Raw genomic sequence first — 27,500 nt, 5'->3', positions numbered from 1 at the left:
AAAATTCCAGGGGTCAATTTAATAAAACTTTTACACGTGTAATTTACAAGTGTAGCTATTGTTCTCAGACTCTAAAACAATGGCTACACTTGTAAATTACACGTGTAAAAGTTTTATTAAATTGACCCCAGGACAAGACAGAAACAACTTGAAACGTAGATAAAGGAAAATAGCATATAACATGCGATAACATGGTGAGTAAATGACTGACACAGTCTTAAGTTAAATCCCGATGATACGTTAAAGAGTGACGATTTTAGTAGTGTTGATAAAGCTATTTTATACTTTGACTTAAAACAACACTGAAAGATGATGGAATGGTAGTTATGTAGATATGTGGAAACAGTTCTCCTTTGCAAAAAAAAGGACTGAAAAAAGACCAGGACAGGAGAGAAACAACTTGAAACGTGGATAAACGAAAAGACAACTTACCATCTGCACGAATTCCTTCTCGTATCACAGAAAGCAAAACGAAGTGGAGAAAATTGCATGTGACTCGCGATAACATGGTGAGTAAATGACTGACCGAAGTTAAATCCCGACGATACGTACAAGATCGACGATTGCTATTAGCTTTTACTGCATGATAGTGGAAATGTTTGCTAAAAACCCACAAGATCACACCACGCTCACTAAATGCTTGCTTCGTTGTTTATCAACACCCTACCTAACACAAGCGCAATGACTGTAAGAGGAAACCAATTTATTAAAATATTGATGACAATAATCTCATATGATTTACCAAATTGGGAAACGTCAGCGCCACTGAAAGTTCATAACTCACAACATGAGTTTAGCTTCCGTTATTGAAAGAGAGAGCAATTGAAAAAGTTTGACGGTAATTCGATAGGGAGTTAACAAGTCTTGCAAACTCCTTGATAAAGTATTTAAAATACTCAAGAGCGTTCCGAACGAAGGACGGAAACGACTTGTTTTATGAGAACATCTGCGAAATATTAATTGTCATCTGCTTCTGAAAATTCATACCTCCGAAGTAACTAATTCTTGTGTTGAAGTGTAACAGTATTTACCTGCAATATTAAACTTAGGGCTAGGGCAAACGTCGAACTTTTCAAGTGCCGAATCTAAAACGACACATGAAAAGTTCGACGTTTGCCATAGGTCTTTAAATATTATTAGTTTTAAATATTAGCTTTGTAGTCCATTATCGTATATCATACGTCAAAATGTAATAATTAATTGGTTTTTGGGAGAATTACCAGCAACGTTTGTATCACCGCTAAAAGTAATAACAACGCTAAATGTAATACCAACCGTAAATGTAATAAAAATTAACTCTAAATGTAATACTAACCACAAATGTAATAAAAATCAACCCTAAATGTAATAAATTACCCCACCGTAAATGTAATACAATTTAACGCTAAATGTAATGAGGTGACCGACCGTAAATGTAATACAATTTAACCTCAAATGTAATAACAGTGTTGAAAGCTCCTTTACGATTACCGGTTATTATTTGAGTGTCGGTGATTTTTTGTGAACATTCCCGAGGTTCTGCGTAGTTCCGGTCAAAGCTTACTGGGAACGTCTGAACTTCTAAAGATTTCCCAAAAAATAGCCCTTCTGATGGTGGAGCATTTGCAAATATCATTTCCGAAATTCTTTACAGCGGATAGCGCAAGTACATAGTGGAAATAGTGGGGAAGCCTGGGCGAGAGAAGGCGTGCACTCAGTTGTGGGATCGTTTGGGGCCCCTGGTTTATACTCTTTTTGAAAGGGGCCCGCTATTTTTTAGAGTCCTTCTGGATGTGTTTGAAAGATTTGGTGAGACGGTGGTATGATAAAGCATAAAAATATACAGATGGTACAGATGATATAAAGACAACTTTAATAGCAACGATACTCATGCAAATATAGTCACAACTTACTTGTAAATGAAATAAACGTATTCTCACTATTTGGTGCGATTACTCAACGCTTGTTCGTAGAACACAGTAAGAAATAGTAAAAAATCTACATTTTTCAAAGCTTTAACCAACAGTCTATTAAGAGTTTTCAGATTTATTCTATCAATATATCGATATATATATTCTATATCGATTTGAGTCAACAGACAAACGGTAACAGAAACTTTCCGGCATGACAGTTCGGATACTCTTTATTTTTTCCTTCCATTTTTCCAGATGATGTTCTGAATGTAGAACCATCCTACGATCCCAGTATACAGAAGTCTCACCCACGCATTTATCCACTGAGGGTGGTTAATTATGTTCTTAAGTGCTAAAACAAGGCCACTCCCTTTCCCACGTGTTTTAGAAATCTGTCGCATGCTGTGGTAACCTACGCATGTATCCCAATCAAAAAACACTCTTGGCAGCCTTTGAATGAATGAGCCTGTGAGACTTCTAAATCGTTTGTTTATCATGCTTAAAATGTTAAAGGTGTCCACAATGTTTCTCGGGCTTCCTGTTAACGAAAAAGTAATAATGATTTCAAGGACTTCATTTGGAAGGTCCTCTATGGAACGAGGTTCTTCATTGTTTTCTCCGCTACCTATCTCATGTGCAGCCCATTGAGATTCTTCATTCGTAGGCTTGTCACAAATATCTTCATCTCCTACTGAACTGTTACCGTAATTATGATTCAGTGCCGTTAAACAAACGTAATGGATTCCTTGATCTTCCGCAAAGTGTCCTAGTGTCAGTGAGGCAAAAGGAATGGAAAATTGAGGAGATATAACAGTTTTTGCGTTTGGACCCAATGTCGATATTATTACAATCTCCACGTTGAAAAGATTAGCGACAGCTTGAAGAGTGATCTGATCTCCGTAAGTTCCATTTTGGGCGATGCTAGTGAGGTATTGAGACCAAGGCATGCCTACGAAAAGTTCAAAAGGAAATCCATCCTGATTGTTTGGATTTTCAGTCAGATATCTTACTATTTCTCTCCGCAAAGATTCCTCGGAATGAAAAATGCCAATAGTTTGGAGTAGATGGGCCAATGCTGAAAACTGGCAGTTGCCGTCTCCTGGTGGATTGTATGTGACATCAAAGCCTTGTTCGCTGAACGGTTGATGAAGGTCCTCAGGCGTCATTGCGATGTAGTATTTTTCCCGGTGAGCTGCTTTCTTTGCTTTATGTTCCTTCTGTGTTTTTGAAAGACTCATCTGTCTCCTCGCGGCTGCCCGTTTGCGTTTTTCTTCAACAGCTGTAGCACTAGTCATATCTTCGACTGAAACCCAGTCACAGCAAGACTTTTCTGTTGTGGGGGATTCGTATGTTATTTTGTATTTTCCAAACTGTACATTTCGTTTTATAATCGTTCCGTCAACAACAAATCGCTTTTTTGGAATACCGCGGGTTCTTCCTGAAAATGGAAATCGAATTAGAACCCGTTCTCCCACTTTGTAAACGGAGGGTGGGTTGCCTTTTACTCTCCTCTTAATGTATCGCTTGTCCCATACGTTGTTGGACGCCCTAGCTTTGGATCGAATTTTGCGGATACGTTCACCATTGTTTCTGAAATCGGAGGCCCTAGGAGAAATTCTAGCTGCAGATGAAACACTCTCTTGGTAGGATAATCCGCCATCCGATATCTCGGATAAAGCATTAGACGCTCGACCGTAAAACACCTCAAAAGGCGATTGTTTACCTAAAACGTCCATCAATTCCTCGTTTAGGACCTTTTGGTATTCCATTAATTTTGAGACCCAGTTCACTCCAACCTTGGAAAAATTAATAAGATCAAAATTTATCTTTTTTCGTAAAGATCTATGAGACCGTTCCACTTTTCCCTGAGACTGGGGATGGTACGGGGACCCTCTGATTATCTTCACTCCTAGCGATTTGCATAGCAGATCCACGGCTTGTTTGAATTCTCCTCCGTTATCTGATTGGATCACTCGTGGAGGGCCGACCTCTGTGTACAGCTTATTAAGCTCTCTTGCTACTAGCTTGCTTGACTTCCCTGTCAAAGGACGCAGCCACAAATATCGACTAAAAACATCTTGAACTGTTAGGATGTACTTGTACGTTTTTCCGTTCTTCGATACAGCTGATTTTTTCATATCAACCAGGTCAATTTGATGTCTTACCTACAAACAACGTAGAAATGAAATCTTTAATCGTATAACATGCTTTGCAGCGATGTCACTCTACATGCAATCAAAGTGCTCAGACTCACTCATTCTCATCAAGGAAGAGCCCAGGTGCTATTTTTGATTTTGTTAATTTTGGAAATTTGTTTGTGTATTCGTCTTAGGGTTACTATATTATACACGATCACATCAGCTACGCTGCAATACTAATCCTGTCCATGTAAAAGACATTATTATGATTATTATCATAGTAATAGACGAGCTGAGATGCCCCTGTCATATAAACCATTTCTCACATTTCTTTCCAAAGTTCTTCACTTGAATAACCCCTTAGAATGCTTAAATGAGTCGATTGACCCCAAAGAGAATGGTTTTAATTTAAGGAAAAGTTTTGGTCATAAATGGGGGTATGGTTTTTGCACTCTAGCCTTGATATGGGTATCGTTTTAAGAAGAAGCCACTTTTTTCATCTTTCTCGAAAAGAAAATCAACAAAGCACTTCACAAATTATGTTTACGGTAATGTAACATTGGTCTGGAACTTATTATATAACGCTGGTCAGAAACAGGGTTTTGATTTAAGAGTCAAGTGATAAATAGGGTTTCAAATTTTTGGTCAGGTTATAAATACCATAGGTAATATCGCAGATTTTGGTCATAAATAATGTAAGGTTTTGGGAAGCGTGCCGTACATCCCCACCCAAATTTTCTTGGAACCCCCCCCCCCCCCCTTCCCCCACCGGCACAATGGTTGATTAGGGAAGATTGGTTTGGTCTAATTAATAACATAATTTATCAATTCTTACTTGGACTGTTTTTGCTCTTATGGGCCGCTGTATCGCTTTATTTTGAAACCGTGCGTTCATCTTCTGGCTGAGTCGACTTTTGGACAGCACATTCTGGACGTTTCTTTCACTGACACCTTGAAAGCGCTTGATCAGTCTTCGGTTCAGCTTTCTTGAGCCGGCGCCTTTGCAATGCCGAAATTCCTTTTCAACCAAAGCACTCAGTTCCGACTTCTTTGTAACTTCTTTGCCTTTAAAAAATAGCCTTTTCCTGCCGTTAACTTCAGAGATAGAAAACTGTGACTTGGCTCTCCAGAAACGAACACAGGCTGCCTTTTGGCTTCGGGAGCGATCTTTCACAGGCACCACAAATTCTCCACTCGTTAAGGCGAAAAGAGTTGCGTAAGTCTCGTCGTCCACGGCTGACATTTGACGAAAACATTTCTTATCTTCTGCCCACGTTCCAATGATGAAAATAAAAAACGCTAACAAGGGACATTTTACAATCATTTTGCTTACTTTCGAAGACCACGACAAGAACCACGTGAAAATCCATACAATTCCAGACAAGCGTCTTGAGAACCCAGTTGACTGAGTTTGTGGGCGGAGTTTGTTTGCGAAGCAGGAAAAATTTTTCAGAGTTTTTTCTCGAAACAATTTTTTCACCAGAAGGGCACACTTAAAGAGCTACAAGTCAAAGGGAATTTGTTCGATTGCTCTCAAATTTTGACAGTACCTAGTTTTACATATAAACAACAAAACCACTTCTCCGAATTTTTTATTTTGAAATAACTTTTTTCAAGAGCGATTTTTGTACGATCACTCCACATTTTTTTAATCCTATTTCAAAAATGTTCTGTAACTTTTCACTGAAATTACACATTAAACAAGCGAAAAACAAAATTTGCTTTGACATGTAACTTTCAAAAGGTGGTTCGGGCGCTCGCATTTAGAAGTCGTGAAAATTTCGGCAATTCATTTGTTTTCAAAAGTTTTGGTATAGTCTAATAGCCAGTCCTATAAGCTTTAATTTGATGTAAGGGTTTAGATATCTATAGTTTAAACCCGACGCGCTACATCGCTTGTACGCGAGACACCCCTGAAGGTGCACGGTAATCTCCCGGGGGGAGGGAGGGGGGGGAGCACTGAACTATTTTTTGGGTGGGTATATGCCGCCCGGGACTTCAGAATTTGGACCCGTTTTGGAAAGAATTTGCCCCACATTTGATATGGTTAGCCAAAAACACACACAATCATGCTCGTAAGCTAACTATGGGCAACACAGGGTGTAACAGTTTTGAATCGTATTTTTTTGAACCAATCTCTCCTTGCTTACAAAAGTGGAGATTTCGTGCATTCAAAATATTATACCCTGTTTAGGAAACGTCTCTAACTCAGGAGCTCCAGAATCATGACCCCGTTAGGCGGCGCATACCCCTATAGGTATTGTATTGGAGTAACCCCCCAGGGGTAATCTGCGCCTAACGGTGTAGTTAGTAAAGGGGAATAACCGTGATTGGGTATTCCGATAATCTATTGAAGTGATATCATATCACTGATGATATTGATGCCATTTACGCCTTTGCCGCTCTTAATAACGTGTTATTACATTTAAGGTTAAATTGTATTACATTTACGGTCGGTCACCTGATTACATTTAGCGTTAAATTGTATTACATTTACGGTGGGGTAAGTTATTACATTTAGGGTTGATTTTTATTACATTTCTGGTTAGTATTACATTTGGAGTTAATTTTTATTACATTTACGGTTGGTATTACATTTAGCGTTGTTATTACATTTAGCGGTGATACAACGTTCAGTTTGTTCCTTCCCGAAGCAGAATCATTTTATTTCGCCTTTTGCCACTGAAAATAGCTTTAAGAAGATTGTGATACCGTCAAAGAAAGAGTTTAACTTACCTCTGGGATTTCTGTCATTAACGGATCCTGAATTTAATGGGGAAAATTCTGAGCAAAAGATTTTTCTAGCAATTTGACGATAAACCAGTGCGATAAATACATTTTATTCGATGGTTTAAGGTCGGTACACACGAGGGAGCTTGCTCCCGCAGCACGCTCCTGCAACACGCTCCCGGAGCAAAGCTCCCTCGTCTGCACCAACAATTTCTAGCGAAAAAATATGTTGCGAAACAAAACTTTTGCTCCCGAGTTTTGCTCCCTCATATCAAACTGGTTTGATATGATTGATATGAGTGAGCAAGCTCCAGGGGCAAATCTGTTGCACGGGTCTGTTTCAGGAGCAAGCTCCCTGGTGTGTACTGAAATTTGCTTGCCGTGACGTGTCTCCAGTTGGCCAATCAAATCGACTTATTTTTTTCATCCACAACTCATTGCGAACTCACTTTCAAAGTTTCCATGCCCCAATCGGGTTGTTTCATCATTCAGCTCCCTCGTCGTGTCCTTCGTGTGTACTGGTTGGGATACTTACCCGGGAGCGTGTTTCAGGAGCAAGCTCCCGCGTGTATCGGCCTATACGATATAATGCGCGCGGATATTTTGCGAGTTGCGCAGTACGAGCAATGAGCAAAATGTCCGCGAGTATTATATGTTAAACCGTCGAATAAGAGATTCATTATTCCACTACAAAAAGGTATTATTTTGCTTCAATTTTATTTGGTAAGGCCATCCTTTTTTTTTTTTTTTTTCGTTTACCGTCGAATGCTTTTCCTGATATTGGGTCGGTCGGTCGGTCGGATTGAAAAAAAACCTAAAACGAGATCATAACCATTCTCGGATTCGGAGGCCTGGTACCCCAGCATCATAGCTGTGGAGCCAGGAAAACAACAAGACGTGAACCCAAAATCAATATGGCGGAAAAGTTGGTGGATCTTGTTGCAAAATTAAGACAGCGATCAACCACCAAACCTCTTATGCGACATAAAAAATGGCTTAAAAACGACGTTAAACGGAGAAAAAAAAAGGGGATGGCCAAAGAGTGTTTCTAAAAAAAATGCATCTGTCGTTCAAGTTGCTTCAAAACGATGTAAACAGCACAGAAATCCAGCCAAATGCCCTTTATTTGATTGTATAAACGAAATGACGAGTGACAAGCGATGACAAGCTAAATTCTCAGGCTTTGTATTTTGTTGAAAACAAAAAAAAAATTTTCGAGAATTTTCCCAACCCCACAAGTATTTAGATCAGGTTATGCAAACTCGGAAAAGGTATTGGAATGATGTCATAAAATAACGTCCTCCGGGAAAGCGGAAGGCGTGGACTCACAACCACGTTTATCATACTGTCATGCTAACACAGCTATTGACCAATTAAAGCACGCGTACTATCTGAGTTATTTTATAATGCAAGATGAGGAAAAGAAGAGTATGAACCAAAAAACAATAAAATTCAGTCACCGTGCAGAACCATCATTATCACTTTTGCGATCCGAAACTTCCTGTAGTAAGTTCTTATTCAAAAACTCGTCCAGAAATAGCTTGGTCACTCTGAGAACGGAGTACGGAGAAACGTTGCATTACTGTAAGATTTTTAAAGGCCCTAGAGGAGTCTCCGTTATAGAAGTCCCTTCGGAGGCACTTTACTGCACCAAAATATATCCCATAGCTTTGATATGCTTGTCACCGTTTTTACTAGCCACAGCCTCGTTTCCACACGAATTGGTGGTGTCGGGATGACCTCCAGTGCCAAAGCCGAGTCTTGAGTCACAAGAATCGCACTTGTTCTCGTTGTTACGAACAACGCCAATTCTTGCCTTGGAGTTTCTGGTAGAGCTACACATAACATTAAAACCCTCTATTAGACAAGCACCTGTTTGTAAGGAAGCCAGTGGGCCAATTAGCTTCTTCCATTCAGCCAGGCCAAGTTTTACGTTGCGATATTGCCCGTCGGCAATCAGCGAATAGAGAGAATCAGCCCGTTTGTTAATGACGACGAAATTTGGGTATTGTGCGGCAGAGATCTTCATACCGAGACAGATCTTGTTGAAGGATGTGTTCCAGTAAGTTGGTAACTTTGTTTCTTGTGTGTCGAACCCAGTCTGTCCTCCAGGAAGGTTGTATGATTTCTTGTTGCTCCAAAAACTCGAATCGTAAAGCAAAGTTTGCTGTTAAAAAAAAGGAGAAAACCTCTAATAAAAAGGATCAGGCATTCAAATTACGTTCTCGTAATTATGGACGGTTAAAGTGGCGTTTGACTCGTTTCGAGTACAAATAGCTCGAGACATTATTTAATGCGGGGCTTGGGATAATTAAGCAACGCACCAATTCCAGGAAGGAATTCTCCATTTGGAATCAGAATGGACAATAGCAATAGCAACAACAACAACAACAATAACAACAATATCAATAGTAAATAAAAAAGAACGACCATACATTAAAAGTAAATGTCTAGTAGATTGAAATACCAGTACCGCATCGATAAGCCTAAGCACTTGTTGAGTGTGGTTAGCTTTTAAAGTTATTGCTAACACTTCAAATACTAAAAAAACCAAAGTTTCGATTATGGTAACGGGGTTGTGTACCGGAATGCACCTCAATTGTATTTCTCGTCTGACAAAATATTGAACTCCTGAAATCTCTATAATTTTTATTCTCAGAGGGGCTCGATTCTATTCCTATATACTTATTACGTCTTAAATAGACATGCGCACCTTGACTTTTACTGTAGGATAGGGAAGAGATCCCGCTTTCTGACCACTGGTAATACGTGGTTCAGTTTCCGAGGTGCATTTTTAAATAGTCAAATGGCCTCCCTCTCTAAAAAGCTGTTGTTTTGTTCTGCCCGTTTCATTGGCCCTGAAAAGCCCTTATTGGGTGTGGTCAGGAGCCCATCTGGAGCGTGCAACTTCCATACAGCGTCTGTGAAACGGCGTTTTCAAAAGTAGGTTTATTTTTAGACTAGCCCTTCCCGCGAATTAGGTCAAAAAACAAAGGCAGTTCCGGTTCGGTGACCCTATGACGTCAGCTTAATTTCTTGTGATTGGTCATCGGGCTCCTGTGGGAGTCTCATTAGCGGGAAATTCAATCTAAAAATAACCTCACTTGTGAAAACGCCGTTGCACGAAAATAAGTAAGTTGCACGCACCGGGTGATGGGCTCCTGGTGTGGTACATTAAGTATGTATGCACTGTATCACAATAGGTAACTAGTTCATATTCAGTGTAGTGTTTCTTAGCTCCGAATGACTTCAAGAATGAAACCGTTGATTAGATTTAACTTCAATGCAGAGTTTCTACGATTTTGGCTTGCGCAGAGACAGCCAAAAATGCGTCGGAGTTCGCACGCTGGTATGTTTGTAAAAGGTGAAAGTGAAATTATCAGTGATCCGTGGAGCAAAGGCCGGTTGGAGTAAGTCACAATATAATACCTTGTTTCCATCAATCTTCATTACCGGTGTCCATGCTCCAGCTCCGCATCCGAAATCTCCAAAGTGACACAAGACGGAAGTTAGCCCAGAGTCCAATTGAAGTGTGGCAAGTACGCTTGTGTTAAATCTGTAAATTGGACACTTTAGGAATTAACGATGCATGTAATAATCGCGTTTTGAAGGGTTGAACGCTCAAAAATACGAACTAAGCAAGGTACAGATTTTGCTAGCCTGCTTTATGCAAAATAATATTGACGCAAAAGTAAATAAATATTAATACACAATTTTAGGAAGAGCACAAGGTAGTTTTTTGGAATTGTCGATCGAGAATTAAAAAACTGCCATCAGCAACAAAATTTGCGATAATACAACAACATTAATTTCGTCCCACGAATATAAAAAGTTACCATCAGCGAAAAAAATTTGGGGGATTTTTGCTATTGTACTTTTAGCTACGATTTTTGAATCGCAAAATCGAAAGTGGCATCAATTTCAGCGGCCGCCTTTGATCAAGTTACCTTGCGCGTTTGAGCTTAAAAAAGCAAAATACCACAAAACGGGACAGGACATTACAAAATAAATCAACGTGTAGACGTGTGAGCCAAAGGGCCTCTGCTGGCGCGACATGTGGGTGAGCCCGCAAAAAGTCTTAATGACCCCCCACTTGAAAAAATTGACTGGAACGCTGCAGTTCAAGTTCAATACCACCCAACTCAGTGCCTTCCGAGCTTGTTTAATACGTACCACAGGCAGCCCAGGTATACGCTCATAGAACGTCTAGATTGTTATAAATGTTCTCGATCGCGTTTAAAACTATCATCTACGCCTGAATGCTCTTTTTGTACCATAATGGGTATTTTACTTGTCGTTTGCATCTATAGTCGGCCATTTTTGTCCTGATCTAAAGGCGTTTGGTACTGTAAGAGTCGTCGCTATAGTAACGTAATATAGGGAATAGGCCTTATTCGTGATGACGTCTGACTAGCTAATTTCACCACCAAGCCTCGAATTCGAAAATCAAACTTGTAAATTTTAGTATGAGCTAAATCCCAAAGGAGCAAACTTGTAAAGAAAAACCACGTTACAAACAGTATTGCATGTCCAGATGATGTGAATAATTTTGTGAGAACGAGGCTTGGTGGTGAATTTTGAGCAAATTTCGTAATCATCCATAAGGCCTATTTGGAAGAATCTAGGATGAGACCGCACTGCTCTCGTCCAAATTAAGTAGAGAGATTTTTCTTCGGTGTTTTAGAAAAAAAAAAGCAATTTTCTCACTTGTTCTGCTTGTCAGCTTCGAACAGGGCTTTGCATGACACAGCAGCTGAAAGAGAAACAAAAACGATTAACTGCTAAGGAAAGATTTTCACCAGAGAAGTTATTCTGTTGTCGGCTTTCAACAGCCATATAACCAGTTTTTGTCAAAATGACAGAAGAAAAAAAAACTAATGGAAATAGAAATCCAAAAGATTTTCTACTTGATCAATACTCTCAGCACAAAACATATGCCATTTAGATCACAGATAAGAGCACAAACTGATTGGTAACCACCAGTAGTGACCAGGGGTCATCCACTAGATTAGCCTTTGCTATTTGGATGATCCCAACTCGCTCCCTATTTTGTTATTACACCTTACACTCTTATTACACTCTCTTTTGTTGCCTATGTAAATTTTAATCTTTTATATGTTATGTGAAACTGAGCTGAGTTAAATAAATCATCTTGTCTTGTCTTGTCTTGATATAAGCGACATGAAATACGTACTTACCTATTTCGCAGTAATATCCCGTAAAACCGATCTTACAGTCGCAGCGGAAAATTATATTTTTGACGTTTGGTACACATGTACCTCCGTTTTGGCAAGGTGAAAAAGCACACTGGGTCTGAAATACGAAAAAATCGTTTAACTTCGACATAAAGACCGAGTTTCGGTCATTGTTTCTGTATTTCCGTTTTTACTTGGGTTAAATTGGGGATCCTCATTTTATCTTGGTTGATACACAGTTAGATGAATTGAAGAAACTTTTTTTGGAGCCTAGAGAAAAATTAGGGTCAGGTTACGATCATTTTTGGTGATTACATATGGATATCAATTGACATATTATAGAAAAGTGAAAAATGAAAAGAAGTGTGATGGGTTAACATGTCCGTCGGTGTAGGGTAGTGGTGAATGCGGCACAGGACTATAGACCTGGAAGGTCTGAGTTCGAGTAACGGTAAAAGCATAGTACAGTACTTTTTTCCCTTACCATGTTGTAACTACTCTCGTCACTAGAGCCTCGGTTCGACCCAAGGCTCTGGGAATCTCTATCTAGGAGAACATGCACTGTGGGGTTCTTATAGCCAAAAATTGGCTATTTGAACCTTACGGCGCCTGCTCACTCCTCGTGCTAACATGAATGCACCAATTAGAGAAGCTTTTGATTGTTCTTCACGAAAGCCAATGAGAAGACACTTTGTTTCAGGATTCTCCAGAGCTCTTCTCTTGACTGAGGGAGAGAAGAGCTCTGGGGTCGAAGTTGTGTTGTAATTGCTGTAATGTTCATCCTTAAAGGGTAAGTGTATGAATGCAGAAACCGGCGACAAAATGACACGAGACAATAACATTTGTTGAGATACGTAAGACAGCGCGTGTGGAAAGGTATAGACGTTTCCAATCCTTTTTTGTTTGTTTGTTTGGGGGGGGGAGGGGGGGGGGGGGTTGATAGCTGCTTTAAGATAGGTAGAGCGCATATTCAACCTATGTAAAATGTAAAATAAAGACCAACTTAACCTAGGTAAAAACGGATTCAACCTGAGACCGGATTTGACCGACAACATATGCACATCAATCCTTTTACTGGTTGACATCGGCATATAGAGAAATATGCGAGTATTGCTGTACCTAGTGAATGTGTGTAAATTTGATAGCAGTCACATGGTAACGAGTGGTCAGCCTATGAATAGACCTCTTTAGCTTGTACGTTTTGTTTTCCCGTTTCAGATCACGTGATGTTCCAAAGGGAATTTTCCTTTTGTTTTTTTCATAAGTTATGCATACATATGCACGCGCATAAGACGACATTTGAAAGAAACTGTTCCCTAGGGTAACATCACGTGGTCTGAAATGGGAAAACAAAACGTACAAGCTAAAGAGGTCCATTAGAGGGCATCAATCTGCTTTATAGAGGTTTTGCACGGCAGCCATATTGCATGGCAGGAACAATAGATTCTTTTTTCTATGAAACCAATGTTCTTTCTAATGCAAAACATTTTCATTGTTCCTGCCATGCAACATGGCTGCCGTGCAAAATCTCTATAGATTCCTGACGTGTTCTTTACGTTCTGCTGGCTAATTTTTGCAGTATTTGTGTTGTTTTTTACAACTGGTGTTTCAACGAAACGATTGTTTTCTTATGAGAACAAATCTCTATGTAAAGGTTCAGAAAACCATATATTCAGGCGTTATTTTAAATGAATTATATATGCAACTTTTAAATTGAAGATAGGACAATTGTCCGAGCTTCTAGGCTCTATTATTCCATTCTGAACACTTTTCCCGTTGTTAAGTTACAGGACAATCAAATGCTTTGGCTAACCGGTTGGAAGAGGAATTCGATGTAATTCTTAAATATAGGTATCTGCTCATAACAATGGAAAGGAGCTGTGAACACTGTGTTTATTATACAAATCTCACCTTAGCAGAGAAGTGGTGCGAAGTTGCGTTGGCCCTAAATTCGTCGGGGTCTCTGTGTCGATCAGAAGACAGCAACTCGCACCAGAGCTTGCCATCAGCTCCTCTTGATGCAGCCAGGTTGAAGGACAGGCAAGAGGGATGATTCAGACATTCAAAAGTGCAGTCAAAGTCATCGGCAACCGTGTGTGTACCAACTCTTGACACATTCAGATAATGCGAGTCTTCTTTTACGAACACATCTTGTCGCACATCGGGGTGATACCATGTGTTTAATCCTGTACCACGTGACAGCGTGCAAATTTTAGAATATATTCTGGGGGCGACATTCATATCATATGAATTAACCTTGAGGGTGCTTAACATTGCGCCAAAAATCCCGGAAATTTTGGTTAAATGCCAAATGGAACAGTTACTTTCCGGAGAGTTCGTTTGGAAAATGTGGAGTACCTCCGGAGGTACTTCGAACGGAATTTCGGAAATTCCGGCATCATTTTACCAATTCTTGCGTTTCCAGGCCCTTTTTCGTGCGAAATTGAGTGTTGAGCGAAGGTAAGCCCAGGAAAAAGAGTTTTGAAAAGGGAACATTTCAATGGAAGTGTAATTTCACCGGGTGTTGGTCGGTATTTTCGTCAAGTTGTTGGACATTTTTTAAAAAATAACCCCTAATCTCCTCGCGAAATATACATATTCTATTAAATACTTAGGGAAAGTCCGCTTCTGAATTTGATCTCGCTGTTAGTTCATCACTGTCAGTGTGTGAGAGCAAAGCAAACTATAATCGGGAATAATGTGATTTACCATTCTTATAGCACATTTTTCTGTGTAAATATACGTATTTATGCACGTTTTTTTAACCCTCATGTATTAGAACAGATGGCGACCTTCTTCGAGTATGGTTATTTTTGTGGGTTCTATTCTTCTGTTGGGAGATAAAGCAAGGACTACGACGTACAACGGCTATAAAAAGGTTATCTAAAGATATTATTTTCCTTTTTTGCGTTAATTTCGTGATTACTGGAAGCCGGTCGACGTGAAAACCCATTGTTTTCGGGCGAGAACGGCGAGGAAATGCTCCAAAGTGTAACAAGCCTTTGTCATTTTGTTCGTTAATATTGAACCTATTGTCTCGCCAGGTGTTCTCCCAGCAGTCGTTGCTTTCTGGTTGAGGTCAGTTAATCGAAAAAGTCTACTGTTCTTCGTTACTATCTGATAAGACTGCAGATCATCTAACCCTTTGCAGCGGTCGTTTCAAATCCAGCATTTTATTCAGTTATTTCTCCTGGCAGTGACTCCTAAGTTTCCTGGTTCTATGCGGTTGTCTGATGCTATACTTACCGAGACTCGCGTGGCGGTCTAAGGATTTCAATCTTAATCACACTTTCACAATTTTCGAAAGTTTTCTCTGTTACGAGAAATAGAAGGAAGGCATTTCAGCTTGATTACGTACCCGTCGCGACCAACTCATTAAGTACTGCTACGGAAATATAAGCGGAGCGGAAGCAAATGCGAATAGCCTCTTTCTAAAAAAACCTAACCGCGAAGAAGAGGTGTTATAGCGCGCAAACCTGGAATCAGTTCTCTCGAGTCACGCCAAAGTACTTCTGAGGAATTGGAAACATTAATTTCTGTTTTTTGATCTCCTGAAATTACTTTGCTTTCGGAACAAAAATGTTGCGCGTCCCTCGTAAACAAGGAAAGAGTCAGTGTTTCTTCAACAATGTCACCGAAACATTATTCATTCCTCGTTGTTTTTTCCCCTGTGGTTGACCAGAAATTTAAATTTAAGTCATTTATTTAAAAACTAGACTCAACAAAGTGACGTGAAGTTTTATATGTTAAAAAGAGAAAAACATTACGTTAATTCATGAAACATAAGCAAGGTAAACGAGTTAGAAAGGCATCTGTTCATATAAACAACTTTTTAAATCTTTCAGTTCTTATTTGAGGAAGCTGGTAATAATGTCCCCTTTTTCTTATAATCCTTATCCGTTATGGCGAGAGCGATTGTTCAGTGAAGAAGATATACTTCTGTAGAGGTTATCTCGTGGAGACAGTTACGGCCCTAGTGTAACAGTTGATATCTTACAATTAGTTTGGGTGGGATATCCATGTGAAAACGCCTCTTTGTAGAAAGAATTGCTTTAATTGACAATACGGAGGCGACATGGCATAGAGTTTTCTGGGAGCTGGATACCGACTCTGCGTTCAAATCTCGCCTTGAAAACGGGACATCCCGTTGGGTTTCAAATTCTAGTGGTGTTGATTAAAAGCTACTTTACTTGAAGTCCAAAACAACATTGAATCATGATGTAATGCTATTTATGTTGAGGTGAAAAAAGCTCCCATTCGCCAAAAAAAAAACATGGATAAAAGGAGAAGATAACTTACCATTCGCACGAGTTCCTTCTCGTATCACAGGAAAAAAAACGAAGAGGAGCAAATAGCATATGACACGCAAGAACATGGCGAGTACAATGAATCCCAAAGATGAAGAGCGTGAATATTGCTTTTAGCTTTTCACTGATGAAAATGTTTTGCTTACTTCGTCCTTTATCAACACCCTAACACATACGCAGTGATTGTCAGACCGAAAACAATTTGTTAAATATTGATGACGAGAATCTCATTAGCCAAATTGGGAAACTTCATCGCCACAGCCTGAACCTGCATAACTCACTTGATTAGTTTAACTTCAGTTATTAAAACAGTAGGAGAAATTGAAGAAAGTTTGACGATAATTTGATAGCCGGTTTTAACGAGTCTTACCAACTCCGTGATATAAAAGTAGCTTAAAAATACGCAAGAGCGTTCCTGCCAAAAAATGAAAACAAATTGTTTTGTGAAAACATCTGCTACATTGTCATCTACGTCTGAAGATTCAAACTTCCGTAATAAACAATTCTTGAGTTGAAATGAATTATTTACCTGCCATTAAACTTAAATATAATATTGCTTTTTAAATTTAGCGTTGTAGTCCGTTATCGTACGTCATACGTCAAAATGATATAATTGATTGGTGTTTGGCATAAATACCAACAACGTTCAATTAGCAATTAAGTAAGCTGAACATTGCACGTTGGTTCCTCTTCGGCCAACTGATGAGCCTTACCGAAGCAGAATTTCGCCTTTTGTTACTAAAAATAGAAATTTCGACGACGCTCAGGGAAGATTGTCACGATCTTGTGACATTAAAATGGATTTTGATCAGAAAAAAAAAACAGCAGAATACCTTGCCATTTTTCAAGCGCTTTTCTATGAAGCGTCGGAGATGCGTTTGTAGTGGAAAGACAGTTTACACGCGTAGTGCTTGGTTGGGTATTTGAGCTGTTCAGTGGACCTTAATAAGCAAGCAACCTATTTTTATTTGATACGCAATCAATGTGCGGCACTTTGTAAATGATGCTAATGGTTAGTGATACTGAGCTGTACCCAGTAAAAGTAAACTAAAGAATGGTTTCATTTGTCGCGCACGCAATACACTCTTTTCTTTTTTTTTTTTTTTTTTGGGGGGGGGGGGGGGGGAAGTGTGTTATTTCTTGCGATGTAGTAGAAGAAATTATTTCCTCACTTTTCAGAAATGATAACACATTGACTCTAATCGTTCCAGCCGTTTAACGTCCTCTGGTCTTCGAGGAATTCCCAATTGCGAGACTCCCCGTAGCTACAATACTCGTCAAAAATCTTGAAACCCTTGTGGCGGTTTCCCCTTCCCCAATGTTGATTTGGGTATCACAAACACGCGTGGCTCACCATTGGGGAGGGAGAAGGCACATTTCAGTTGGGAAAACAGTGTGAAGTAGAAATCTCAGGATTTTTCCAGAAAATTCGAGAGAAACGGTGTCTGTTTCAACGATTTGTGACGAGTATTGTAGATTTAACAACGATTTCGAAAACATGTTGTGAAGAGTAACTTGGGGTGCTTTCCATGTGACAGAACTAAATGGCCAGACTAGAGATTTTGATGGACTAACTCTACAACGCTTTCAAATTACCGGAAAGACACACTTTGAGGTTGAAATATTTACTTCTCCGGCCAGAAGAATGCGAGGACGTATCGATGCAATTGTTCCTTCAAATTGTTGCATTTTCTTTGCAAACAAATACATTTTGAAGTTGCAAAACAATTTCCCAGTACTGAAGGTTGAAAAGGCTGACATATACTTATCTCAGTGTTCGTGCCTTTGCTTTTGTCCTTTACTAAATATCGCTCAGTGTATCGTTCAATTGCCCTGGGAAGGACGCAAAAGGTTCACAATTGAGGACCTCGAAATTCTCAGTATGTAATTCATGGATAAGTACGGGAGTCATGTAAAACAGAGCGACACTAAATTATCACTTAAGCACTGAATTTTCATTTCAAAACAAATTAACAACACTGACAAATGAAATACTTGATTAAACTACAACTGTAAAGGAAACTTTGCTGAAGTCCTTGTTTACACATTGGTTCATCAACACACGACCTTAATGAAATTAAAAGGCATCATGCTTTTTACACGGATTGATTACCACCAAAGACTTTAAGAATTTTGGCTTTGATAACGAGCCAGTTATGTTATTAGCCATCAAAATAAAACTGGTAAATTCTTGGGTGCAACGGAGCTAATGATCCCGTACGTTCTCCTGTTTAAATTTCGAATTTTCAAAGAAATATCGGGTTCAAATTTTCAGAGAGTCGTATCTCATTATGCAACGCACTTTCAATATTCATTACTTTGTTCTCGGTTGACGGACTGAAAAACGATAGGCCTGTGCTAATGAGACATTCTCGTTCCCAGGGGCTTTCGCACGCGAAAAGGAAGAACTGGTTTTCGTGCTCAGCCTTTAGCGGCTAAGAGGGCCGGGTGACTCTGGGGACGAGAATGCTAATGAGGCAAAGAATGTGAACAATGATTTCCCTATTACTTGCAAGAAATAAAGAAACACCAGCAAGTTACTCAATTGTATACTGAGGCCGAACTCAGTCAGGGAATGAGTGACGGTCTCGTATATGAGCCCGAGCATTCTAAGAGCTTCACACAAGTCCTCTGCCGTATCGTATAAACTCTTGTTCTTAGGCCATCGTAGCTTGATTAAGAAAATAACACAAACAGCGGTGATAAACATTGTATTCCAAAGCATTTTTATAAAACTTGACGTTTCGTATGTGTGTTGACTAGCATACGGAACGTCAAGTTTTATAAAAATGCGTGGAATACAATGTTTATCACCGCTGTTTGTGTTATTTTCTTAATCCTCTACCGTAGCTTCATCATGAAATATATCATTCAAGAGCTTATCTTGATCAATCAGACCCTTTTACAAAGTTCCCTTGAATAGGTTTTCCGATTCAGAATCTATCTTCATTCGTGGATTTGGCCTTTCTTTTAGTCTTACACACATCAGGATAATCCCAGAAGACTAAGCAGATCCATTCCTATGTTGTTACTGAGCAGTTCGATCGGTACTAGCAATTGCAAAGTTGGTGGCAAGTACTTGAGATTCATATATGCATGCAGCTTCAGTAGTCTTGCGTAGACCAAGTTCTGTTGTAAGGGAACTGTATATGTCTTGGAATCAAATTCTAACTTCCGAACTCTTCAGACTATGCAAACACGGAAAAAGTCTTCTGATGATTTTCTAAAATAATTATAACGTCCTCTTGGAAAGCGAATAGCGTGGCGTGATAGCCATGATCATGTACTGTCATACACACACGCCTAACTGACCAATGAAAGCACGTGTACTGTTTGAGATTTTTATAATACAATATGTGGAACAACGACAACAACAACAACAACAACAACAAAAATGCGGTCACTATGCAGAACTTTTGCGATCCGACGCTTCCTAAGTTCTTATTCAAAAACTCATCCAGAAATAGTTTGGTATCTCTGAGAAATTCCTTTGTGTAAGGTTTTTCAAGACTCTAGAGGGGTTTGAGTTTAAAAAGTCGATCACTGCTTTCCTGATATGGAAGCTTTTCTGTCTTCGGAAATATAGCACTATCTACTTAATTGATTACAGCGTCTAGAAGTCCTTTCGGAAACAATTTACTGCACCAAAATATATCCCATAGCTTTGATATGCTTGTCATTATGTGCCTCGTTTCCACACGAATTGGTGGGATCATGATAACCTCCAGTGCCAAAGCCGAGTCTTGAGTCACAAGAATCGCACTGGGCTCCGTTGTTACGAGTAACGCCAATTCTTGCTTTGGAGCTTCCGGTAGAGCTACACTGAACATTAAACCCCTGCACAAGACAAGCACCTGTTTGTAAGGAAGCTTGTGGGCCAATTGGCTTCTTCCATTCAGCCAGGCCAAGTGGTACGTTACGATATTGCCCATCGGCAATCAGCGATAGAGTGAATGAGCGCTCACCTGCTTTTCTTAATGACGACGAAATTTGGATATTGTTCGGCAGAGATCTTCATACCGAGACATGTCTTGTTGAAGGGTGCGTTCCAGTAATACAATATGTGGAACAGATGAGTATTAACCAAATACACCATGCAGAACCATCATTGACAATTTTGCGATCCGAAACTTACTAACTTCTTATTCAAAACTGACTCGTCCAAAAATAGCTTAGCTTAGCTTTGCGATCCGAAACTTACTAACTTCTTATTCAAAACTGACTGGTCCAGAAATAGCTTGGCCATTCTGAGAAAGTTCCTTTTTAAAATCAACTTTGTTTAACAATTGTTCACTAACGATAATATTAATAGGGACCTTAAGCAAGGGCGACGACGACGGCTACGAGAACGTTGTCTAAAAAATTTTATTTCCCGCTATTGTAATAATTTTGCGATTACTCCAAGTTGCTCGGCATGGCGAATATGAATCCACATTCCAATAATAAAATTGGTAAGAACGGTGCTGATATTTAGAGAGAAAACTGAAAATTCATTGTCAAGTGCTCTCGTCCTCCACATAACCTCAAATTTGATCATTTCACGTCGTTGTCAAGACAAGAACGGCAAAGAAATGTATCAAAATGTAAAACGCACGTGCAGGGCATGCAGAACTATTGCTTTTCCTAATTAAACCTATTGTTATGTAGCGTTCTCGTAGTCGTTGTGGTCCTCCTTCCTTAAGGTCGCTATTGTTTGACAATGTCATAGCATAAAAAAAATTTAGCGAAAGCGAATTGTTACGGAGCGCTGTTGGGGCGGGGGGATGATAGGATAGGGTCGTACCTCTTGTTGAACACTATATTTTATTGCCTGTATAGTGTCGTACTTCCTATTGTTTTCTGTGCTAAATCCATTGATACCTTTGTTCGTTCTATTGTGCTTTTGGCCAATACTGAAGCCCGTTTCAATGAGATACGACACGACAAAGTAATCATTTGTTTTACTCAAACAATTATGTGATTTCAGCTGCTTCAATAGCTCAGTGGGAACTTACTCATTCCTATACTGGTGCGATGGCTGGAATTCGAGGCGCCGTTTCAAACTCTGCAATTCATTAAACTCTACAAGAAAAGTTGTTGTTATTTCTTTGTGTTTCAGTTTTCATGCAGCAAAATATCCAAATTAAAATGGAAGAAAATTTTCATGAGCGAGCAGCGCTTTTCCAGCATTCAACTCGGATATATCAGCGATCCTGGATAAGCCTTGAAAACAACCGGAAGGGAGGGGAACTATCGCTTTCATATTGTTGAAGAAAATATATCTGAGGTCGCTTTGTATTTGCATTTGGGGTTTCAAACGCAGCTATTACGAAGGCTCTGAGGGACAGTCTGCAAAACAATGGTCACAATGAAATATGGACCTCAAACGCAATGGCGCTCCGTGATATTCGACATTAGGGCCCCTTGCATGGTAAAACCAGGAGCGTGTTCTTGGCATCCTGGAACACATGGAACAATAATTAAGTATAGTACGATCGTCCGTTGAGTTTAGTCCTGAGAAGATGACATTGACTGACGTTTCGACAACCTCAGCGATAGTCATCTTCAGAGTCAAGTGTCACTTGACTCTGAAGATGACTTCCGCTCAGGTTGTCGACTGAACGACTTCAACCAAAGGCAAATCTGTGTTTCTTAAAATCGTCGATACATCAGGACAGTTTGACACCGCCAGCTCTCTTCCCCAGTACTGTCATGGCGCGGTTGTCGTGTTTGACGTCACTTCGTGGGATTCGCCTGTGAACGTACGCCGTTAGGTGGCAATGGTTCGCGAAAAATGCAGTCGTGACATGCCGATTATTCTCGTGGGGAACAAAAGAGATTGCGGAGCCCGGCAGGTAAACACCGAAACAGCCAAAAACGTGCGCGACGAGTTTGACCTGTTTTACATTGAAGTTAGAGCTAAAACTGGAGTCAGTCAACATTGACGAGACTGTTTTCGTACTGACAGAACAGCTTATGCAACGGAGGGACCTGCAAACATGGAGTGGCGCCTCTTCTGTGGCCAGTGTCGTTTATCAACTGCCTTCAACGTCCGCTCTTTGCAATTACGAGCCAGCAGCGATGTTCACCTTAAAGGAGCCTACTTCGTGAAGAACAATACGAAGAGACCCTGATAGTATTAGTCTGGTTGCCACGACGGCAGATGGAAACCCCAAGAAAGCTACTAAATACTCTTCCACTGCTTATAATAAGAAGCAAAAGAAATGGTAGTACTGTTCATAATTCAACTTTTAATTACGACCCGGAAACAGTAATTACAAAGACATGTTTGATTATTCCAAAGTATCGAATATTAATTTGTCACTTCCGAACACTCCAGAGCCTAAGTAGTAGATCAATTTACTATTAATTTCTTAGGCGGTAATCAACGCTGCATGATTTAAGTCGTCTTGTTACCTAACTTATCTTTTCATCATTGTCTTGTTGCAGCAGTTAATTTCAAATTTGATTATTCCACTGAGTGTCAAATAGAAAACTTCACAACCTCGGTTTCAAAGCGAGGCTAATTGCGACAGTTATATGATGGTCATAACCTGATCCCAACGCTCGGGGGGTTGGGAGAATTCGAGGCAGCTATGCAAACCCGAGACGCAGTCATGTTTATATACTCATGCAAACTCATCTATTGACCAATGAAAGCACGCGTACTATCTTAAGACGACTGCTATGGCAACGACAACGCCACAAAAGTTGATTGGTTAAGAAAGGAAATTTCGTGCCTTTCTTTGCCGTACTCCATAAAAGCAACGTGAAATCCCCAAATTGTAGGTTTTGATGACAACGTGAGCGTAAAACAATGGACCATTCAGTTTTCTGATTGTTTTTTTTTTTTTAACTTTAAAACCGTTCATACCCATCTACTTACAGGATAGTTTGCCCGTATTTTTTAAGGTGAACAAGACCGAATAACCGCGCGAAATACTTGAGACCGTAAGCACTAAGTTATATTTTGGAGTAACGTTTTCGATCACCGTTGTCCTTGCTAAACTACCTATGTCATAATACAATATGTGAAACAGATGAGTATTAACCATACAGTCACCATGCAGAACCATCATTGTAATTTTTGCGATCCGAAATTTACTAATTTGTTCTTCCAAACTGACTCTTCCAGAAATAGCTTGGTCATTCTGAGAAAGTTCCTTTTTAAAACCAACTTTGTTTAACAGTTGTTCACTAACGATAATGTCTTCTTTTGTGTGTACTGAGAAACGTTTCGTTACCGTTAGGTTTTTGAAGGCTCTACTAGAGGTTTCCGTTAAAAAAAAATTTAGATCGCTGCCATTCGGTGCTGATAAGTGTTTCTATCCTAGTAAATAGCACTGTCTACTTAAATGAATACAGGGTGTAGCAGTCCCTGAAGAGACAACTTACTGCACCAAAATATATCCCATAGCTTTGATACTCTTGTCACCGTTGTCACCTCCGTACTGGGCCTCGTTTCCACACGAACTGGTGGTGTCGTATTGACCTCCAGTGCCAAAGCCAAGCCTTGAGTCACAATAATCACACTCGTTGGCGTCGTTACGAACAACGCCAATTCTTGCTTTGGACCATCTTGTATAGCTACACCGAACATTAAAACCCTCTATTAGGCAAGCAGCAGTTTGTAAGGAGGCTTGTGGACCAATTAGCTTCTTCCATTCAGCCAGGCCAAGTTTTACGTTGCGATATTGCCCATCGGCAATCAGCGAATAGAGAGAATCAGCCGATCTGTTAATGACAACGAAATTTGGGTGTTGTGGGGCAGAGATGTTCATACCGAGACAGATCTTGTTGAAGGATGTGTTCCAGTAAGTTGGTAACTTTGTTTCTTGTATGTCGAACCCAGTCTGTCCTCCAGGAAGGTTGTAGGATTTCTTGTTGCTCCAAAAACTCGAATCGTAGAGGAAAGTTTGCTGTACAAAAACAAGGAATGAAACTCTAACAAAAGGGATCAGACATTCAAGCTACGTTTTAGTAATCATGGCCAGTTGAAATGGCGTGTTTGGAGTACGTTAACTCTGGAGGGATCATTTAATTCGGGGCTTCGCATATTTGCTGGCTGTTTTAGCTACCAGCGACAACATTAGCCAGTGGAGGATCTAGGGGGGGGGGGGGGAGGGGGGTGCAGGGAGCCTTGCGATTCATGGAACAAAGGCAGGTTGGAGTAAATCACAATATAATACCTCCAGGGAGTCAAGTTCCTATTTTTAAATATTTTTTCGTCTGCTTCCCATTTTCTCCTATTGTTCAAGAAATTTCTATTTTTTCCTATTTTTAGGGTTTTACTTAGTGTAGGGGAACATTTTGAAATATTTGAGATAAAGTTCATAATAAATTTGGTATATTCTTTTTTTTTTAAAAAAAGAAATCTTTTCGCCAAAAATAAAATAAAAAACACAGCCTGTTTGAAATGATAACCTTCTGAAACTCATGCCCAAACTTTCTCCGTTTTTTTCTGGTAGCATATAGAGGAGTCTGGAAGATCATTTCCGTGCTTGTGCAGTTGCCATGTGGAATTAAGGAGGCAAGTAATTCAATCCAATTTCTATCTCTTTGTTTTCGAACAATGGTTGTTTTATTAATATACCATCTCTTTAAAAAACAGTTGTATCTTTGTCTTTATAGCAATAATTCATTCAGAAAAAGTTCAAATATTTTTCAGCCTTATGCGTTTTGTGATAGCTGTTAGAGTGCTAACCATTACAAACAAATTCGTGTTTACACACCGCATAATTGTTCGGATATACTTAACGTGTTAACCTACTTTATGTCCAAAAAAGGTCAAGGTGTAATTTTAGATGCGGTAACTTTAAATAAACTTTTGAACCTAAGAAAATTTAATTCAGCTTCTGAAGTGCTTAACGAAAATTGACTGCGCATGACTTAAATTCAAGGGAATTTCTGGCTAATGGGCCGGCCTTTTCATGACCGTGTCAGATGACCTTTCAATCATCAAAAATGGTCTTGGTACAATATAGATGTCAGAAATAGAAAGAGCGTGATGAAATTAGTGAGAATGTGAATTTTGAGGGCACTGATGTTTAGTGCGTGATTTTGGAGCGCAGTTTGAAAGTTTGCAAAATGTAGGAGAATTTTGTGCTGGATTGCAAGCTTGCCACACAGCAGCTGTTTTCCATATAAATTTCAGTTAATTTTTAATCATTAAAATCACTGTGTACATAAGCTGCAGTAGGTTCACAAGGGCGGATCTAGGATTTTGGCTAGGGGGCTGCACATGTCAGACGGAAATGCACAGGACGCCCAATCTTTATATGTTAGACAATGTATAACACATGCTTTTAAGAGGGTTAGGGCTGTAGTATGATAAATCTGTAAATGACGAGACAAATAAAAATCTAAGTTAATGCAGTTTTTGTCCTTTTAATATCCTCTAGTAGTTTAATTCGCTTTTCCGTTTTTTAGCTAAGCTAACATTACTAGGAAGAATTATGAGTGTAACATGACAGTAATTTCAGGCGCTTGCTTTTTTTGAAAAAATCTTGCTATAGAACTTTGCATTATTATGATTTTCTTCAGCTAGCTTGACGTCGGATGAAAGGTCAAATGGCGGAAAATGGAATGACAATGAGGCTGTGTTAATTGATGGTTTACGCTGACCACTGCTACGAAAGGAAACTCGCGGCGCAAAAGATCTAACTACATGTAATTGGCAAGCATTCACTTCTGGCAACATTTTATTCCGCCAAAACTCCGAAAACTAGCGGTTTTAAGGCGCAACGGACCGCTGTCTGTTATTTAGGCTTTTTATTTCGTTTGTAAATTTTAGAATTTTTTAACTAGAACGTTTTTTTTTTTGGTAACCGAAGTGGGGGGGGGGGGGGGGGGGGTGCACGTGCACCCAGTGGCACCTCCCCTAGATCCGCCCTTGGTTCAAAACTTTGCAGCCAGACTTGTGTTAAGACTGACAAAGTTTGATTATATTTCAGAGGGCCGATAGTCACTTCGATGGTTAAAATTTTCAGACAAAATTCTGTTTATTGATTTTGTTTTAGCTTTTAAATGTATGAATGGAATGGCCCTGGAGTACTTATCTAACTATTTTGTCAAACGCTTTGATATATTCATGGCAGGAAACTAGGGGATCTGGAAGCATTGACACTACTGATTGTAGGTTGCCAATGAGACAAAGAGCTTTCTTTATTATCGGGGAATCAATCAATTGCAATGAAATTGTCTTGCTGCAGATCGCAAGTTTGAAAGACCCAAACAGTTTTAAGAAAGGCCTTTTTAAGAATATATTTTATATTAGAACAAATTAGTGTATGTATGCCACTGTCTTTCCTATTTTCTGAGTGGCATTTGTCACTTGACGCCCCGTATGTACCTTGTTTCCATCGATCTTCATGACCGGTGTCCATCCTCCAGCTCCGCATCCGAAATCTCCAAAGTGACACAAAACGGAAGTTAGACCGGAGTCCACGTGAAGTGTGGTAAGCACGCTTGTGTTAAATCTGTAAATTGGACGGTTTAGGAATTAACGATGCATTCGATAATCGCGCTTTGAAAGGTTGAACACGCGTATTTAAAGCAAATACGTTGTGTTCATAAGGGAGCGTTCACAAAAACTTGTAGGAGGGGGGGGGGGGGAGAGAACTGATGATAAATTGGGGGTCCCCCCAAAAAAATAGAGATAAAGGGGGGGTGTTTGAAAAATATAAACAGGGGGGGGGTACGTTAAATTATGAAAACAAAAATGCCGTTAGCCAATGTAAACAAAACTAAACAAAATATAATAATCAAGAGTGTAAAATGGAGTTGACACCCCTACATGACTCTATAACTCCGTTGTGTGTGGTCTGGTTTCCTTTCCTTTGCCATAATTTTGCTCTCTCGAGTACATATCACAGTCGACTGAGAATGGACGCCTTCTTTAGGCGCTTCCAGTAAGATTTCATTTAGCAATGGTTTTTGTTCTATGAGACTTTAGATTTAGACCTTCATACTACTGTGTGATATATTTCTTTTATCAATGGTGTTGATAATGTAAATTGACTACCGCACAGGGATTCTAAAAGCTGACGTTTCGAGCGTTAGCCCTTCGTCAGAGTGAATCAAGAAATTATGGGTCGTGTGTAGTGGAGTAGGAGCTACGCTAGTGGTGGTAACATGGCAACGTAAAAAATAGGATACATTAGTTAAATGACGAAAGCGTTCGTTAATACCGTGGGGATTAAGGGTGCCGATTTGGAAGATGAATTTTTGTTCCAGATTCTTGCGGTATCCGTCGTACCT

General features: G+C 39.6%; 2 protein-coding genes across 2 annotated transcripts in view; both read right to left on the bottom strand.

Annotated features, from left to right (window-relative positions):
• Positions 1 to 7,463: 7,463 nt before the first annotated feature.
• On the bottom strand, positions 7,464 to 16,464 carry LOC138025263 (uncharacterized). The gene is made up of 6 exons (XM_068872493.1): positions 16,255 to 16,464; positions 13,867 to 14,141; positions 11,959 to 12,073; positions 11,468 to 11,513; positions 10,190 to 10,316; positions 7,464 to 8,927 (listed from the first exon to the last, which is right to left on the bottom strand). Exons 1-6 carry the CDS (start codon positions 16,328 to 16,330, stop codon positions 8,403 to 8,405), a joined length of 1,164 nt encoding a protein of 387 aa, XP_068728594.1. The 5' UTR covers positions 16,331 to 16,464; the 3' UTR covers positions 7,464 to 8,402.
• Positions 16,465 to 22,277: 5,813 nt separating this feature from the next.
• LOC138027904 (uncharacterized) overlaps positions 22,278 to 27,500 on the bottom strand; it is a 15,755-nt gene continuing 10,532 nt past the window's right edge. The window contains exons 5-6 of the mRNA XM_068875524.1: positions 26,593 to 26,719; positions 22,278 to 24,160 (exon numbers count right to left, since the gene is read on the bottom strand). Coding sequence (XP_068731625.1) covers positions 23,633 to 24,160; positions 26,593 to 26,719 — 655 coding nt within the window. The 3' untranslated portion in view covers positions 22,278 to 23,632. The remainder of the gene's footprint in view (positions 24,161 to 26,592; positions 26,720 to 27,500) is intronic.

This window comes from Montipora capricornis, chromosome 12, assembly GCF_036669925.1.
Source record: "Montipora capricornis isolate CH-2021 chromosome 12, ASM3666992v2, whole genome shotgun sequence".
In the NCBI taxonomy this organism is placed as follows: Eukaryota; Metazoa; Cnidaria; class Anthozoa; order Scleractinia; family Acroporidae; genus Montipora; species Montipora capricornis.
The sequence above is the reverse complement of the archived record's forward strand: the minus strand, read 5'-3'. Positions and strand labels throughout refer to the sequence as shown.